Source organism: Callionymus lyra, chromosome 1 (assembly GCF_982586985.1).
Source record: "Callionymus lyra chromosome 1, fCalLyr1.hap1.1, whole genome shotgun sequence".
Taxonomy (NCBI): Eukaryota; Metazoa; Chordata; class Actinopteri; order Syngnathiformes; family Callionymidae; genus Callionymus; species Callionymus lyra.
The window spans coordinates 18,464,286-18,481,530 of NC_141818.1; the positions used below are offsets into that span (position 1 = coordinate 18,464,286).

Sequence of the window (17,245 nt, forward strand, 5' to 3'; positions counted from 1 at the left end):
GGGTCTTGATTATTGTCCACTCTTTTAGTGATACAGTTGACAAAAACATTAGCAAACCTTCTTAAATTTTTCTTCTGAGATAATAATTGACAGAATGTGGTCAGCATCAATGAAAACATGAATCTAATGTTCTTTAACGCTGCACGTTTTTAATATGCATTTATATATAACGGGTACTATTTTATTAATTTTGTCTTGGTCTTGTCTCAGGCGGTCTTGACTATGACGTTTTTGCCAAAGAGCCTGTTATTCAAGATCTTTGAGGAGAGAAGCGAACCAGGATTTCCACTTCAACGAAGATACAGTATATCTACCAGATACTGCCCACTTTCAATTTTGTTAAATAGATTGTGATGATTTACACAACTTGGATGTTGCTTCGGTATTGCTTAATAAACTGATGATCAGTGTGTTTGGAGAACTAAAACTGAGTTATACATTTTGTCAAATAAGCCATGTGCGCTGTAATCTCAAGGTCAAGTGAAATTTGTCGAACATCATTAATCTATAACGACATACGACTGAAATTAGTGGTCAAGTAATACACTAACTTTCTATTATTTCTCTTAAATAACTTCTCCATTTTTACATTCAATCTGACTCGCCATCTGAGGCTTCCTCTGAAAGTTTGCTTATTAACCATTTTTGAATGCTTCTGCATTCAAGCTGTTTAGATGTGATAAAAAATATAGAGCTTTCTGCAGCGTCCAACATCTCAATTAAATAGATTCCAGGCTTGTTTTTGGATGCATGGTTTGGAATCACTCACCATGGCCAGCGGAACTATGCCCACCAGGTCCTCTTGTGCCAGCTGAATTTCAGTCTCTGCCTCTTGCGTGGTGGTACGACTGTTGGGGTACTCCACCTGCCAGGCCATCCATCGGCTACCCAGCAGTTCTGGGAAGCTTTCCATTTTTAGATCCACCTGGAGCACCCTCTGAACCTCCATCACATACCTGCCAAGAAGCCAGAGGGTTGTAGTTAATGGTCAAAGATGGCATGAAACACGTCCGTCAGAGCTTGAGAGTGCAGTCTGCCTTAATCAACACAAAATGGAAAAATGTCTTTGGCCTAACTTTGTCAATTTTTTTTCCAGGTAAGACTCAACTAAATGTCAAGTCCCTCTGTGCTTGACACTGAGGCGAACGCTTCCCTTGGTGGAATAATGTCACCCATTTTTTCTGATTCCTCTCACGATTTACGGTGTGTGATGTGCACTGGTGATCGCCGCCATAATCGTTGAGGTTTCGCTGAACGCTTCACTGGAATTTACACCCAGCAAAGTGTCCCTTAGCCTTCTGTTTGTGTTTAGAGAATCTATATGTACTGCATGCCTGGGTAGGATCTTTGACATTGAGAAAAAAAAGAAAATGTTTCAGGAAAGTCAATGCTGCTAAAGTCTAAACACAGCCCAGAGGCAGGCAAGGTTATATGTGCCACTGTGTTGTAGACAAGTAGTCATTTGCGAGTCTTCTGCTGCAAATAAATTAATAAATACATTCTCATTACTTTATAAACTTCATTCCAAAAGAAGTGGACTGCAGACATGAGCAGAGTGTGGCCGTTGGGGCCACATTACCACCATTTATGTGGACAGAGTGCAAAAACAACCGATGAATTATAAAATACAACACTCAATGTAAAATCTATTTTTTAATAATTCAAGTGTTTAATCTTATGATTTTTTTTAATGTTTTTTTTGTCTGCATTTTTCATTTTTTATTTTATCCCCAATACATATACATACATACTAACACTAAATACATTTGTACAAGTCTCTACTATTACCATCATTTGACGACAAACAAGTCCTTTAGAGATTCAATTGCAGCAGAATATTTACTTTTGATTTATTAAGCGCTGTGTGACCCTGGAGAAAGGTTAACTTACGCTTTACAAATATTAATTACTTAGTTACTTACTTCCCACTCATTTTATTTAATCATTGTTTTTATTGATGTAACTCACAATTATGACATGAACTGTGTGTCATGTGATAATTAAAATTTTTCAGAATTATTAAAATAATAAGATTTTGAGTACTTTGCCAAAAGTAAAGATAAAGATATTTGTGATGTATTTGGGAATCTCTACTTAAAACACAAACAAACCCAGATTATATGTGAAAATATACATTTCAAGCTGTTATTTACATCATGGCATAATTCTGTTTTTTTTGTTGTTCAAGTATTTTTTAATGTTTTCCTGTCACGTTAAATTATTTTTTTCTACTTAATTGAATTTCAATTATTTTAATTTAAAGAACTCCTACTGAGTTTGTATTTTTTATAGAAATGGAAAGATGATGAGAAATGTCTTAATAAGGTAATAAGTTGAAAATAGTGACATTCCAAATGATAAACTTGTAAGTAAAAATAGAAATAAATCGATTCAATTGTGTTTTCTTACAGTGACAATACAATGACACAATGATTCCGTATCATTCTTACACATATTCATATGTATTTGGAGAACGTGCCTTGCGTTCATTTTCTCACCTAGTTAAGTTCAACAAAGGAGAGTATAAATAGTTAAAAAGACAGTGAGGTAACTCGTGTCACATTTCATAGCGTAACTGATTAGAGCAGCCAGCCGTTATCAGCACAGAGCAACGCCGCAGACTTACGTAACAGCTGCACAGAACTGTGATAGAGATAGATGCTAATCTCAGCCAGGAGCTTTGTCAAGCAAACAAACTTCAACAGATGATGCACCTAATGTCCAGAAATAAACCTTTGAGCTCGACACAGTCACTGCGACACGCGGGACCTGTGAGCCACGCGACCTACTTTCTACAGCGCACTTTAGAAGCAGAAAGATTATTCTACTTAAATTCTTACACCATTGGTGAACAGCCGAGAGGAAGAATGAAAATGGACGATACAGCAAAACACATTTTATTGCATTTATTTATATGCCTGTTTTAGATGTATTTCTGATTCTGAGATGTGATTATTTTTTCTCCACATGATCCAATTGTCGTGGTTTAGTCGTCGCTGTGAAGGGAAAGTCCATTTATATGTATAATCATATTATCATATTATCAGAAATAAAACAGTTATGACTTATGTAGCAGCCACACTAGTCTGACACAACAAAAGCCATATGGGGCATGTGGCAACAATGCAACGGAGGAGCCACGACATCGCAATTGCACTGTTTAAACATTCGGAACAGCCAGAAACATTTTATTTTTTATTCAATCTAATGTATCACTGCATTAACACAAGTACCACTCAAGTATGAGATGAGGGAATACGGGGAAATGACAATGAATCTTAGCACCGCTTTTATTTTTAAACTGTATAAACAACATTTTAAATTTACAGAATTGTTATATAATATTGAAACCAACATGTTATTAAAGTCATGTCCTGTTTTTCTACCATTATAAAGAATGTTTACAGTAAAACTTGACAAAAGCTACACTTTAGACTCTCCAGTGTCATCTGTCTATTGTCCAGATCATTCACAAAAGTGAGATTTTGAGGAAAGTTCATTTATTGATGATTATGACTACTGGATTCACTGCTTAGGTTAGCTATTACACTATTTAATGTCTCATTTATATCAATTCAAAAACATAATCCAAAATACAAAACATCTTGTATAAGATACAGGAATATTTTATTTTATCATTAAACAAATACTACTCCAGGATTATATCTAGTAAAGGGAACAATTGCTTCCTTGTCTCAGACACACTTGCGCTATATTCCTTTTCTCTTCCAAAGGTATCTCCGGTTGACACCGAACGTGTTGATTGGCTCGCAGCTAAACGCAGGAAGCGCACCAGCAGCACGGCGTCCCGGGCTGACCTCCTCTCACTAAGTTTGCTAATGACGTGGCTCTCAGGGGGGAAAAGTGTTCATTTGGCTGTCACTTCCAGCATGAGGTCTAATTCGATTAGCCACAAAGGGTTCACACGTACGTGCCACACAGCTGGCCTCTGCCGGATCATTATCTGTTCACCTCTGTTTGGTGAAATGTGAGGCCGGACCAACCTCCAGCGACGACAGAGAGAGAGAGGGTGAGGGGGTTGTAATCCTTGGAGCGAGGAGCGACCAGCCTAGTGGCCCGGGGGGTAGAGTGGGGGGGTTAGAGTAGACGAGAGAGGATGTCAGGCTCGACAAGGTGCTGCTCGAGACGGCAGTGACTCATGACAGATGAGTGAAGATGCTGTTGAGCCACACTCAGAGAGAGATAATAATCCAGGAAACACCAGCAACCTCGGAAGGACCTGATGTGACAGGTGGTGAGGAATTTAATAAGCCCCACAATTAGATTTCTGTTTTTTGGTCCTGTTTATTCGCAGGATAACCCTAAAGAAAGGTTAAGGAGGTAGTTTTAAAGATCCGTAGTCTAAAAACATCTTCCCTTGTTGGAGTAATTTGATTAAATTTTGTAGGCCAAGACCTGGAATTCACACCAGTTGTTCCCTTAGCTTCCAGGAAATCAGCTTATATTCTTTTTATTTGCTTAAATAGTTTCGCTATCTTTCTCCTGCTTTTTTTTTCTTTTTTAGTCTTTGATGCAACATTGTAAAATCTAATGTTTCCTCAAGTTTTATGAAGTTTCATTTTAAAGAGCAACTAATGTGTTCATTTAAGTGTGTCTTAACTAGATCATTTACCTCTATTGTACTTATCAGTATATGTCTGTTTGTACAAAACTCTCTTTAATTGAAATATTTACATTACAAAATTTGCTTAAGCCCCGCCCACTGAAATCACTTGATTTTTTTCTGTGGATGAAATCTAGTTAACCATAACCACATCTACTCTACTGTGATTGGTCAAGCATCTGGGTTTGTACCTGTGCCTCATCAATCCTGGAAGTTGCCACCTCAAAGGGACTCATTGTATAAACAAAGCGGAAGGTTCTTCTCTGATGCAGGAGGAGTGAAGCTATTATTACGTCACAATGGACTTCACTCTCGTAACCTCTCGTTCGCCGAGATTTCAGACGAGGGAGAAATTTATGAAGTAATAACCTTAAAATTATTATTACAAAGCATCTTGGAGAGGAGGAGACTTCAACATTTAAAACATGCGAGTGAGTCGGGAGACTTGGATTTTCACTTGAGGTCCGCTCAGGATACACAGATGTCTCTAAAACTGAGTATTGAATCAAAAACATATTTCCTTTATGCTTCTGTCAAAAAAAAGCAATTATGAGACAATGCTATGATTGATAGTGTGTGAAAAGAAATCCTGTAATTATTTCAAGTGTGATTCAATAATGACAACCTGTATTGAACAAGTACGGCAAAGCATGAAGTCTTAATGACTTGCTGGAAACATGCACTTGGCACATGCATAGAGAGGAAATCAATGGTCAACATCAAGTTTCTAATGGACTTGAAAAAGGGCCGCTGTCATTCTTGCTGCTTTGAAAATGGACCCCATTTGAGCACTGAAATACGTTTCTAATAGAAAAATATATGTTCACTAGCAATTGAAATCCAATCCTTGAACAAGGCTACTCAGGAGGTTGAAGTTCTCTTCATGGCCGACCTTCCTGCTAAAACAGTAAATAAAATAAATATCTGTAAATAAATGCTGTCGCAAAAAGAATATTTTCAAACTACTCAGTTCAATAAGGTGTTGTTTTTTTTAACCCATTCTTGAACTGATGATGCTGTGTGTCGGATGAAACTAAAAAAGGAATTGAAATAGTATGATTCTAAGACAAAAGATTGGATCTGATTTCAGAAGCAGCGACTACTGCCCTGGAAAGATGTGACTAATGGTGAGTGGATGCGTTGCTTTAAGGGACCTCTCCTCTTTTTGTGTCTGATAATGATTGTCATAAATTACAATTATTTGACATTGACACTCTATTCCATACTCAAGATAATGTTAAATGTAGGATTTTAATTAATCTTAATATTTTAATCCTTTGTTTTAGCATGTATTCATAATGTGCAAGGCAATCTTTCTAGATTCTGAGCAACAGATACAATTTTTATTTTTATTAAATTAGAATATTATCAAAAAATGACACCAAATGAACTAATGTTTCTCTGGTTTTCTACAAGCAGGACAGTACGATCAAATGAGGAATGGCCGGGCCATAATGTTTTCCTCACGTCTCAGACAGATTAAAGTATTGGTATTTACCACTTTATATGGTCAAAGCGACCCTGATGATTGTCATACATAGTAGTAAATGTTTTCTACCACTTTAAAGATCAGTTAGCTTAATTGGTAGCTTGCCTCACATTTTTAGAAATTTGATTTTATTTCTATTTAAAAAACACAAACATCTTTTTAATTGTTTGCATTTATTTGCAGTGTATTTGTGTTTGTGATCATTCGGTAGAAAGTATCTGTCATATTCTGGTGCAGAGGACAGGTTGTTAAAAGCTTTTCTTTAGTTATTATTTATTTCGTTATTTAATAATTTAGTTTCTGTATGATGTATGTCAGAGTATAATTTAAATATGTTTTCATTTTTCATTCGTATCTAAAGAAGGACTACAATAAACATTATTCCTAAGCTTTGGAATGATCTTCCTCTCCCTTGGCGTTTGATGGATCTACTAACTCCTTCAAGAAACATCTTAAGACATTTTTATTTGTGCAGACTTTTCCTTGATTTTTCCGGGCTGTTGTGTTTGACTCTATGTTATCTTGGCCTTTTAAAGTATTTATTTTAACTGCTTATGTAATTAACTTATTACCCATCATTAGCTTAAAGGAAAGTGGTTGTACTGCTAGATCTATACTGTATATATTGGTCTTATAGATCAGTGGTCTAGACAAACCATTGTTTGAATTGTATTTTCTAGGCACTTGACGGTTTTTCATTTCGCTTTTTTTTCCTGCTATTAACATTTGCTGTTTTCCTCTGTGACACAGGCAGGTCCATGACAATAATGACTACATTTAACTGGTCTGTGGTGCAAATAAATGGTTGGTGGTTCCTTGTAATGGAGAATGAATTAAGAATGTAGGAGATTCAAAACCTCCAATCCACAATGCTAAAGACTTCAGGCATAACATCTTAATTTCACCTCATGTTTAGATTTAGTTAAAATCTATGAGGAGAAACTATGTAGCCAACGAGGGTTCAGCTTATTCAACTACGATAGCCACTGTGACATTATAACACTTGAAGAAACAGGTCCACTTTCCCTTCCTGACAAAGATAACGTAGAGCTCGATTCATTTCTTCATCTTTCACATCTTCAAATTATTGTGACGTTAACTTTGTGGTAGAAACATCGGACAAACACTTTGTTTTATGCATCACGTACACAGTCAGATGTAGAACGCACACCAAGAGAGTGAATCCTCCGCAGACCTACAACTTCTGAATCGCACTAACAAGATGTTGAACAGCACAGAAGATGAAGATACATGACGCAATCCAGTGGAACCACACGACAAGTTGTTTATGATAATCTGAGCTGATACTGTGTGTGTTTGCATGCATGTTCCGACCTCGTGTTTTCTCAGAACCCCTCATGGTGGTGTGAAAAAGGAAAAAAAAAAAATCAAATTTGTGGCTTCAGCGATGCTTGAAAACAGCACCCCTGAAACTCTGCTTTTCTTATGCTCCATCACCTGGAACAGCAATAAACCAGTCAGCAGACAGAGGCAGGAACACACACACCAGACACACACACACACACACACACAGGAAGAAGAGAAACACTCGGGCATGAAACCAACTCTATTTCAACAATTTGTGTATTTAATTAGTTGAATTCATACAGAAGGAAAAAGAGATGAAGCTAATTGACTTGGTCTAGAACACACTCAGCTTGAGACACAGTCATAATGTTTGAATTTAATCTTTTATCACGATATTTAAAAAGAAACAGCGCGTCAACCCGGAACACCAGAAAAGTGGTTATTATTTTCATTATTTTTGAATATCTTTGCTGATAATTTGGAGTTCGAACCATTTTTTTTTCTTCGAACTCTTCACATTGAATCAAAGCGACAACATGTGCGCGACTTGATGACACTTTCCTCGTGTATTGGATCCGTCACACCTAATGTGTCTTCATGTAACTCACCGGAGACAAATGTACCCTGTCAAGCCACCCCACGCTTCTTTCATGTTTCCCATGAGGCTTAGAGGCCGGCCATGTGTCCTCCGCATGAGACTCATCATTAGAGGCTGATAGTGTCGACAGTTGATCATGTAAACAACTTCATCCCTGGATGTTTTAAATTAATGCTGAGGCAGCGATTACTAGGAATCATTGTTTTTAAAAAAAAAAACACATTGTTATTTTTAATCTGTAACAAAGTCAATAAGAACAAGAGTGAATTAATTAGTTTTCCAAATAATAAGAGAATAGACAAAACAACAAGGACAATGGCTGTTATAATTAGTTTTTACATTTTTCTTTTTTTTTCAGTCATTTGCTCAAATGGACATTTGTTGAAAGTCCTAGTACTTCTGTACTGGTAATCAAAATAAATTATATTAATGAAAAGATGTTATTTTATTTCAACAGTTGCCTTAATAATATGATTCATTAATTTTCTCGGGGGGGCTGGAGCTTATCCCTGTTTCTTCGGGCGTGAGTCGGGGGACGCCCTGGACAGAACGCCGGTGGGTCACAGGACACACAAAGCCAAACACACTCATACCTATGGAACATTTCCCCAAGTTCCCAATCAACCTCTGTTTTTGGACTGTGGGATGAAACCGGAGTGCCCAGAGTAAACCCATACAACACGGGGAGAACATACAAACTCCACACCGAAAGGTTGGCTTCCTCTCGACCTGGAAACGAACTGGCAACTTTCTTGTTGTGAGCCAATCGCGCTTATCTCTGCCCCACCGTGCATCTCTAATAACACAATTATTATCTTTATTACTACTTTTATTGAGTGTCAAATTGCCAAAACTTCTTTCTACATATGGAGAGTTTGACTGGTTTCCTTCAATTTTCATGCAAATCTTTATTAATTTGGCTTGACTATGGAGGGAACTTTTGCAGATCTCTCGCCATTATGTTTTCAGTGAAATAGTGTTGATGTGTGATATTGAAATAAATTAAATACAATTATTTGTTTGTGGTATCCCTTGTGTTGTCCCTGGGTCAAGTTGAACGACTTCATGATTCAGCGTCAATAGTTTGAAATACCATTTTAATATTTGGCTCTTATCAACTTAATCAATGAAACTAGGCGTCATTTTTTAACTGAGGGTGCCAACAACTGATGCTGCATCATGAGGCCTCAACAACCCATCACTAGTTGACAGTCCTACGCTAAGTTGTGTCTCCAGCTTTGTAAATAGACACAAAGAAATGTTTCCACTAAGGGTTCTTGGACTTCCCTTTAGTGACAGTGAGATAAGCTTGGCCATCTGGGAGAGAATGTGTATTGAGAGAAGCTGATCAAGATGGTCGAATTACCCGAATGTGTCCATGACACCTCCCTAGTGAAGGCCTTTAAGTGGGAGCCAGCCCTCGACACACTGGAGAGATTATGTCTTAAAAAGAATCGTTGAAAGTCTCTGGGAATGCTGGAGAAGGGATTTTGTAAAGAGAGAAGTTTTAAACTCTGCAGCCCCTTAAGATCGGACCGATGACATAAAGAGAAAATGGATGAACGGATAGCAAAAGTAGCTGCTGCCGTCGCTGGCTTCTTTCAAACATAATCCTACCATAATTATCTTAATTGAAACTTTGCATTAAAAAGAGAAGAATAGATTCCATGTTAATAGAAGATGATTGTTCCAAGGTTGACATCATGACCTTGAGAGAAGCGACAGCACGTCATTGAACATAAAAATCAGTGTTTGAAAAAAAAAATACCGATTGTATCATTGTTAGAAATCTGACTAGATTTGCTCTTTTCAAAAATCCAAAACAAAGACCAAGGACAGATCGTATCTAAAAGATGAACATTCAGTAGCACCAGCAAACAATTGTTACACAATGTAGTGCATTTGTTAGGAAAAAACTTGCTCAATATTTACTAATATCAGAGTGACCCGAAGCAAGGGCATAAGTCAACTTGTTTTGGCCAAATAATGTTGCAAACCTTCATAAAAAATAACTCAACTTTCAGGAACACTGCTTTAGAGCACTAGTGTCCATTATAATGTCAAAATCCTTCCTGACCTTATAACAGACTCAGAAGCACACGACCATTCATGTAAAAATGAACAATTTTGTTGAGAAAGAAATAGAAAAAATGAAGAAATAAATTGCCTGTGAAAGAAAACCCAAGATCAGTTAACCCACTAAGAAGGGAATGAAATGATCAGAGAATGTATTTGATGTATAGGGTATGAGGTCAAATATTAATTCTTTACAAAGAACAAAGACGAAACAAAACATTTATTCACATGTTTTACATCATTCTCTGTTTAATGGATTATTCTTTTCCTTAAATGACTGTACTGCCTGTACTGTACAAGGTTAAAATGGCCGTCAATACAACATCTAGTTTACATTTGTCGTTAAAGTCAATGAAAATGTCCCTGGGTATGGAATATATGGGGTCGTTGACCAGCATTTCTGAAGGTTCCCACAATAATCTTTAAGCCTGCCAACAATTTACTAATAGTCAGACGGAAGATGAAGTCCAAACCAATCCTTCTTGTCACTATCATTTCCGCCCAGATACCAAACCAATACCTTTGACGAATGGTCTGTCACCGTTCACCCTGTTCCACTGGTGCAAGAAAACACCAGGCAGGACAGTTTAAAGAACTTGACAGATTCTGGTCCGCCTCATAGCGGCAAACAAATATGGTGGTCCAACATCTGAGACCACTACCCCAATGAGCCGACACAATAACATTTTCCTGAGCATGTTTCCGACCTCACACGCGACCTTCTGTTCCAGATAAAGAAGCCGAGCTTCCAGCTTTAATAGAATTTCTTGAAAAAAAGGATGGAAATACAATAATCCTCTTTTCATGGCTAAATGTTGTTTTCAGGTCACACCTTAATAAGAAATGAATGTTCTTGTCTCTGTTTAATCCTAAATTAACCAGTGAGCCAGTTATGACTCGTGGGAGACAGAATCTCTCACTACCAGTCCATCCTGTGTGTGTGTGTGTGTGTGTGTGTGTGTGTGTGTGTGTGTGTGTGTGTGTGTGTGTGTGTGTGTGTGTGTGTGTTTGTGTGTGTGTGTGTGTGTGTGTGTGTGTGTGTGTACCCAGAGCAATTGCGTGTTTCAGCAGTCTCTCTATTAGATATTACTTTTCACACATTCGATTTCAGCACTGTTGATTACAAGCAGCTTCTTCCTCACGCCACAACACACCTTTGTGCCTCTCTGCTCCCCGACACACAGCTTTCCAATCTTCCTGTTGTCACCATGGCTCCTTGTCTGAAGCCCAACACCAGTCCTGAGAATGCTCTTCCCTGCCCAACCACTGATATTTTCCCCCTCACAGAGCCCGGAAACAGATTGCTCTCCTATTAGCCAGGTTAGACCTGCGGAAGATTCCACTCACCAAATAAGTATTGCACAGGTAAAATGGCTGCTTCCTCCTTGTATTCCACAGATACTTATGTTTGTACCTCACCATATAAGGATCACTTTTTTAAATCTAACTTAAATTTAGTGGGGATTTGTTTTAATTTGCTTTTAATTCAACAAACTTGATTGTATTAGTTATAGTTCATTGAAAAGCTGATAACTATGGTACATACTTCTCAAACATCTGTGTACCAAGGAGGTATCAGGATCAAAGTATAGGTTTTGGGGTTTGAATGGTTTTAAGAATTTCCGTCTGGATCCAAGAATCTTATGAAGGTTTCCTTAATTTGTTGACACTGAGCAGCAGCTCTCCTTCTATTGCTCGCACTTACTGTGAATGTTGTTTGAGTCAATAATGGAAGAATTCAAAATATTATATTACTAAATGAGAATAAGTCAATCCGAGTATGGAAAGAAATCAACGTTCCATGATCTCTGCTTTTGAATTTTTTTTTCAAGACATATTGAAACAAGCGTTTTCATTCCACTGGGTCGACAAAAATTCAATCGACAATGTTTCTTGAATGAAGACGTCAATACAGCATTAGTAGCGACAAGTATCTTTTCAGACTTAACGTTTTTGTTTAAGTGTTTAAAAGGCTGTTTCCCAACGAGCGAAGGCAATAAATGTCCAACAAGAGAAAAATCAATGGCGAAGGAAATTAAATGAAAGACAGGAGGAAGCGAATATGTTTTGGCTTTAAAGAGAGAAACTATTTTTATTTTTTTATTGTTGAAGAATACATTTGATATGCTTAAAGTGTTCTAAATTTCATTTAATTACTTAAAAAGATGAGAATAATGGTCATCATGTCAGATCGCTTCAATTGATTTCGACTTTCCTTCATTTATTTGGAAAATAATTCATTTAATAAAAATAATAGTTACTGTTGTTTTCAGTACGACTTATTAAATATAATTTTCTGAATGGCCTTTTTATCCAGAGTGGTTATGGTAACAATTCTTAAAATAGCTGTATTATGGTAAATACACAGTAAAAAACGACCATTAATAGCCTTAAAATATCAGATTTCCACTTAAAACCCTTTTTTGTCGATTAATCCAGAAGGTTCACAAATACTGCCAGAAAGAAAAAAAACATTTTAATAAGATGCAGATGTCCTTTAGTGTAATCATTTATTCTTTACCCCCTTCTAACACATACAAAGAAAAAAGGCTGAGTACCATTAATTATACGATTATAATGAGCCGTGGGCGAACACCCAGGGCTTCTGGCTTGTGTGCTTGAAAACTAATAAGGGGATCAAATTTCCGATTTGCTTACTAGTGTTCTGCGGCATTCATCGGCTAAAATATTCCACACCCACTCGGTGTTCCTCAGCTCTTATCTGTACCTTTCAAAGTCTTTAAAAAAAAAAGTGAAGCACACGGAACTGTTTCCTTAAATGGACCAGTGAATGAAATCCACTTTAGTTGAGCTTGAGGGACATTTGGATAACAGTGTGTGTCTATGATCTATTCTCACGTTTCTCTTTTAACTCACTCATTATTTATAGATTTAGATGTCAATTGTTACCCTAAAATTAGGATCCGATTTTAATTTATTGTAGTAGGTATGAGTGTGTGTGTGAATGGTTGTGTGTCTTTGGGTAACCTGCGACCTGGCGTCCTTTCCAGGGTGTCCCCCGCCTCACAAAGAAACTTGGATAGGCTCCAGGCCTCCGGCAATCCCCATAAGGGATTAGGTGGTTAAGAAAATGGATGAATAAATGAATGTATAATGGTTTTGGAAATAGAAAAAAATAATAATAAATTGTGTAAGTGTTTCCGGTCTTCTGTATTGGTCGCTTACTATTTTAAATCATTCTCGAAACAGAGTGGATAGTTCACGGAGGGAGAAAAATGAGTTACGTCGCTTACATTTTTTAAATAAGCATGATGAGTCAGCGAGTACATGGTATTTTGTATAAAGAAATCTATGTTTTTCTCCAGGATGAACGCATACAAATATAATTCAAATGCATATCTGGTGAAGAAAAATACTTGAGGGCGTAATTTTGCAACTCGGAAAGATGCAAACCTTTGTGTCGTCTCAGGGTCAACCCGAAGGTCGGAAAAATAATGTGTATCACCTTAAACCAGAGACAACACAAGGGATACCACAAACACATTTGTTTTCGGGGATTCCGATCACCTTGACCCAAAGAAAACATAAGGGGTAAAAAAAGCACATTTGTTTTTCGGGCTTTTGTGTCACCTAGACCCTGAGATAACACAAGTTAATAAACTTTGATAGCAATTAAGGCCTTTTAACTTAAAATATAATTGAAAAGTTTTAATGATACGCAGGAAAACTTTGAATGATTTTTTTGTTCATTTTTTAAAAATAAATGTGTAATTAGTTTCCAGTAATTGACAAGGTAACACAATCTGTTTTTTTGTATTCCATGAAACTTTTGTTAATACTCTATTAATTGTCCAATATCATTTGACTTTTGATTTCATTTTCTTCTAAGTGTCAAACATGAAAAAAAAAGCTTGTGTAGGTATTAGAACAAAAGCCGTTACAGTCATTCCAGGGTCAGTTAGGGGGCAATAAAATAGAAAAGAGTGGTGTTAAAAAGTTAAAGTTGTCAAGAGGGAATGTACCGTCATTACATTTGCCGGTGAGCTCCCTGCAGATCGCCCGGAGGAAAAACAAGACACAGCGAGTGTGTTTTGCAGGACCAAACAATCCCCAGACAATGAAATCTCATCACGAGCTAATGGAATGCCAACAATTGTCTAATCAAAACTAAATGCTTCTCTGCAGTGCGTGAACATTAGAGTCCATCGGCGTGCTGCTACATGGTGTAATGCTCTCATGATGAGGACTCTGATCATCACTGGCTGGCTCTTTGACCCTTTTTGTTTTTTGTTTTTTTAGCTCAAAATCACTCGATATCTGTCTTATTATTAAGAAATCAGTCAAAGGAGACATTTGTTCTTAGGATGTGAGTTGCAGCTGATGGCTCCTGCACACTCACTAGGTGGCAGCAGACACTGAGCCAGAGGCGGCCATGCAAATGTTGCAGAAGATAAATGGATCCCTGCCCTTTCCCGGCCTCCCTCTGGTCGATCCGCGGGTGATTTCATGAGACTTTTTCCCGAGCTCCCTTTTCCCCGCCAGCTGCAGGTGCCGTAACACTGGAGGCGTCTGTCTTCCATGGGAAAGTCTTTAAGACATACAGAACCTGCTACCATTCAGCATCGCCACAGTTGGCATAGCAACAAAAACCCGCCGAACACACACAAGTCAGTGACCAAGAGGGCAGGCATATCACTCCACTTTTTTCTCAATGTTTTTTCTTTTTTTTGTTCGCCCGGTTTCTTTTAGGATGTTAAAGGTTAAGCTCTGACTCAGAGAAGTAGCAGGGAGGTGATGGAGTTACAGAGAGGTTCAGTTTGTAGCTCAATATGTTTTTGCGGAGGGCGGTTGAGATTAACTGACCTCGGCTGTGGACTAAATACAGACGGCACAACAAAAAGCTTCTCTCTCACACACGCACAGATTTGAAATAAGTGACTCTGCTGGGGGATTATGTTGGTGCTAATGACAGAGGGAAGACACTGGGGGTGGGTTTCGGTGTTAATGCAGCTCCCACAGATCTGAGGGTGAGAAGCCTCTTCACCTTTCCTACCTTTAGTGGCTCCTTAAGAGGCTTTAAATCAAGTCTTTCACCCACACGTTTGCAAATTAGAGACAAGACTGACATTTAAATTGCCTTCCAAACATCCTGAAAAAACACCTGCGCGAAGATAAAACTCTCTGTAAATATGGAAATATGTATCTATAATCAGTTGAGACAAATCTGTGGATGGTTGTGTTGTTGTAAATTTGAGTGGCTGACTTTTCGCAAGATTGATCACACTCTCAACACCAGGCAGTGATTCAAGCGATCACAGTTTAAATAACATCCACTTTTACGACACAGTACGGTAAATACTGAAGGTTGACATTTTGTTCAATGTCAAAACCAATGCGAATAAAGTAATGTCAATATCGTCTTGTCATTTTTTCAAACTCTCCTAAAAAAAGGAACTTTGCTCAACCAGCCTACAAAGTAAAACAAAATTCACTTTTCCAGCTCATTGCAACTCATCAACCTGTGCTTCAACAACGCTCTCTCTTTGCCCTGACCCCTCTCATTGAATGCAGCACTGCACCTGCATGTGTTTTGAAATATTTTAGCAACATTAGATTCTCTTGACTTATGAGCAGAAGCCAGAAATAATAAATTACAAAGAATCATACAGGAATTGTTCATGGAAGGGAGGTGGAATATAATCTATTACAATTATGATTTTTCTTTTTTTAAAGATACAAAAAACATTTCTAAATAAGAATATGGAGGAGGGATGAATCTAGAAAAACAATGGTGTTGATTTGTATATTGCAATTTAATTAATATATGGTGTAAAAGTACGGGAATAATAATAAGAATGTAGTACCTATGTGTATATATGATGTATTTAAATGGATATCTGCTCAGTAAATGCATATAGTAATAATAATAATAAAATACAAGGCAAGATGAAATATATGTTATGTATAGCTATGAGTGCGTATACATTTTGTATTCTATGCATATTTGTGTAAGAAAAATGTGACAGTTTGATACCAACTGAAGAATAATTATCATAATTAAATTGCTTTTTCAAACTACATTCTTTTGTTATTTTTCCATTTAATTTTACTTTATTATTAATGTATAAATAATTACATTTTTTATGTTTGAAAAAACAATTACATTTCCAGATTGAAGTCAGACGGTCAGACATGTGGTATGTTGGTATATCTTGGAAGTATTGTCAATAAATCGTTAATAAAAGTGAAGAATTCAAATATTTTTCACTTACAACTATAAGAACATCAGACAAATGCTTCATTATGACACATGCATTGACAGCAAAATGAAAGAACAAAACAAATGATACCATCACTTTATCCATCATAAGAAGGACAAAAAAACAATATAAAATTATCATTAAAATATGAAAATTTACTGACAAAGATCCAAGGGTTGCTATAGCTGACTGGATTGAAAATTCAATGGGGAATATTGCACTCTAATTTAATTAGTTTTGCACTTCTTTCCGACAATTCCTCACTCAACCTAATGGCTACTTCAAGGTAACACCGGAGTAACACGTTCACGCGTTGACAACTACATGTGCATTAAAAAGCCGTGTCAGGGCCAGCAGCATCCTTGTTAGTGCGGCAAAGAAGCAAGTGAAACAGGCTTAAAACTGAGCAAGATGCATTTTAGTGTCACAGAAGCGCCTCGTCAGCACTTCCTCCAAGTATACAAGTCACAGTCAAGAGTGCATTAGGTATTAAGAGGAATTTAGCTCCTTTCATGCACTTCTTAATGAGCTTGGTGCCAAATTACTACCAGAGAGATTAAACTCTCACACACACACACACATACACACACTTGTCGAGCCTGTGTGAGGCACTGGGACTTCAGCTGATGTTTAATGAGCTGACCTTATGTCTGGATGTCTTCGTGGTTATCACAACATAAAGGACGGTTATAACAGGAGTCGGAGAAGTTCTCATCGATCAGCTGTACGGGGAGGACTTTTTTACAAGATTTCACGAGAGAAAAGTCCGCCTCCACGGACTCCCAGGTCCCTAAGCTGAAATGAGACATTGATCCATAATTGGATGCACTCACTCATGAAATCTAAAGACTAATTAAAGTAAAAGATTTTTAATGGCCCCATTTACATATTCAGCGAGAGGCTCCGGCGATGCTGAGCGACTTCAGTCT

At 37.4% G+C, this 17,245-nt stretch overlaps 1 protein-coding gene across 2 annotated transcripts in view; it reads right to left on the reverse strand.

Annotated features, from left to right (window-relative positions):
* LOC148088281 (transmembrane protein 132C) overlaps positions 1-17,245 on the reverse strand; it is a 185,200-nt gene that overhangs the window by 56,710 nt on the left and 111,245 nt on the right. For both annotated transcript variants that reach the window (XM_087795911.1, XM_087795903.1), the window contains one exon: positions 770-956. In XM_087795911.1, the coding sequence (XP_087652037.1) occupies positions 770-956 (187 nt within the window). The remainder of the gene's footprint in view (positions 1-769; positions 957-17,245) is intronic.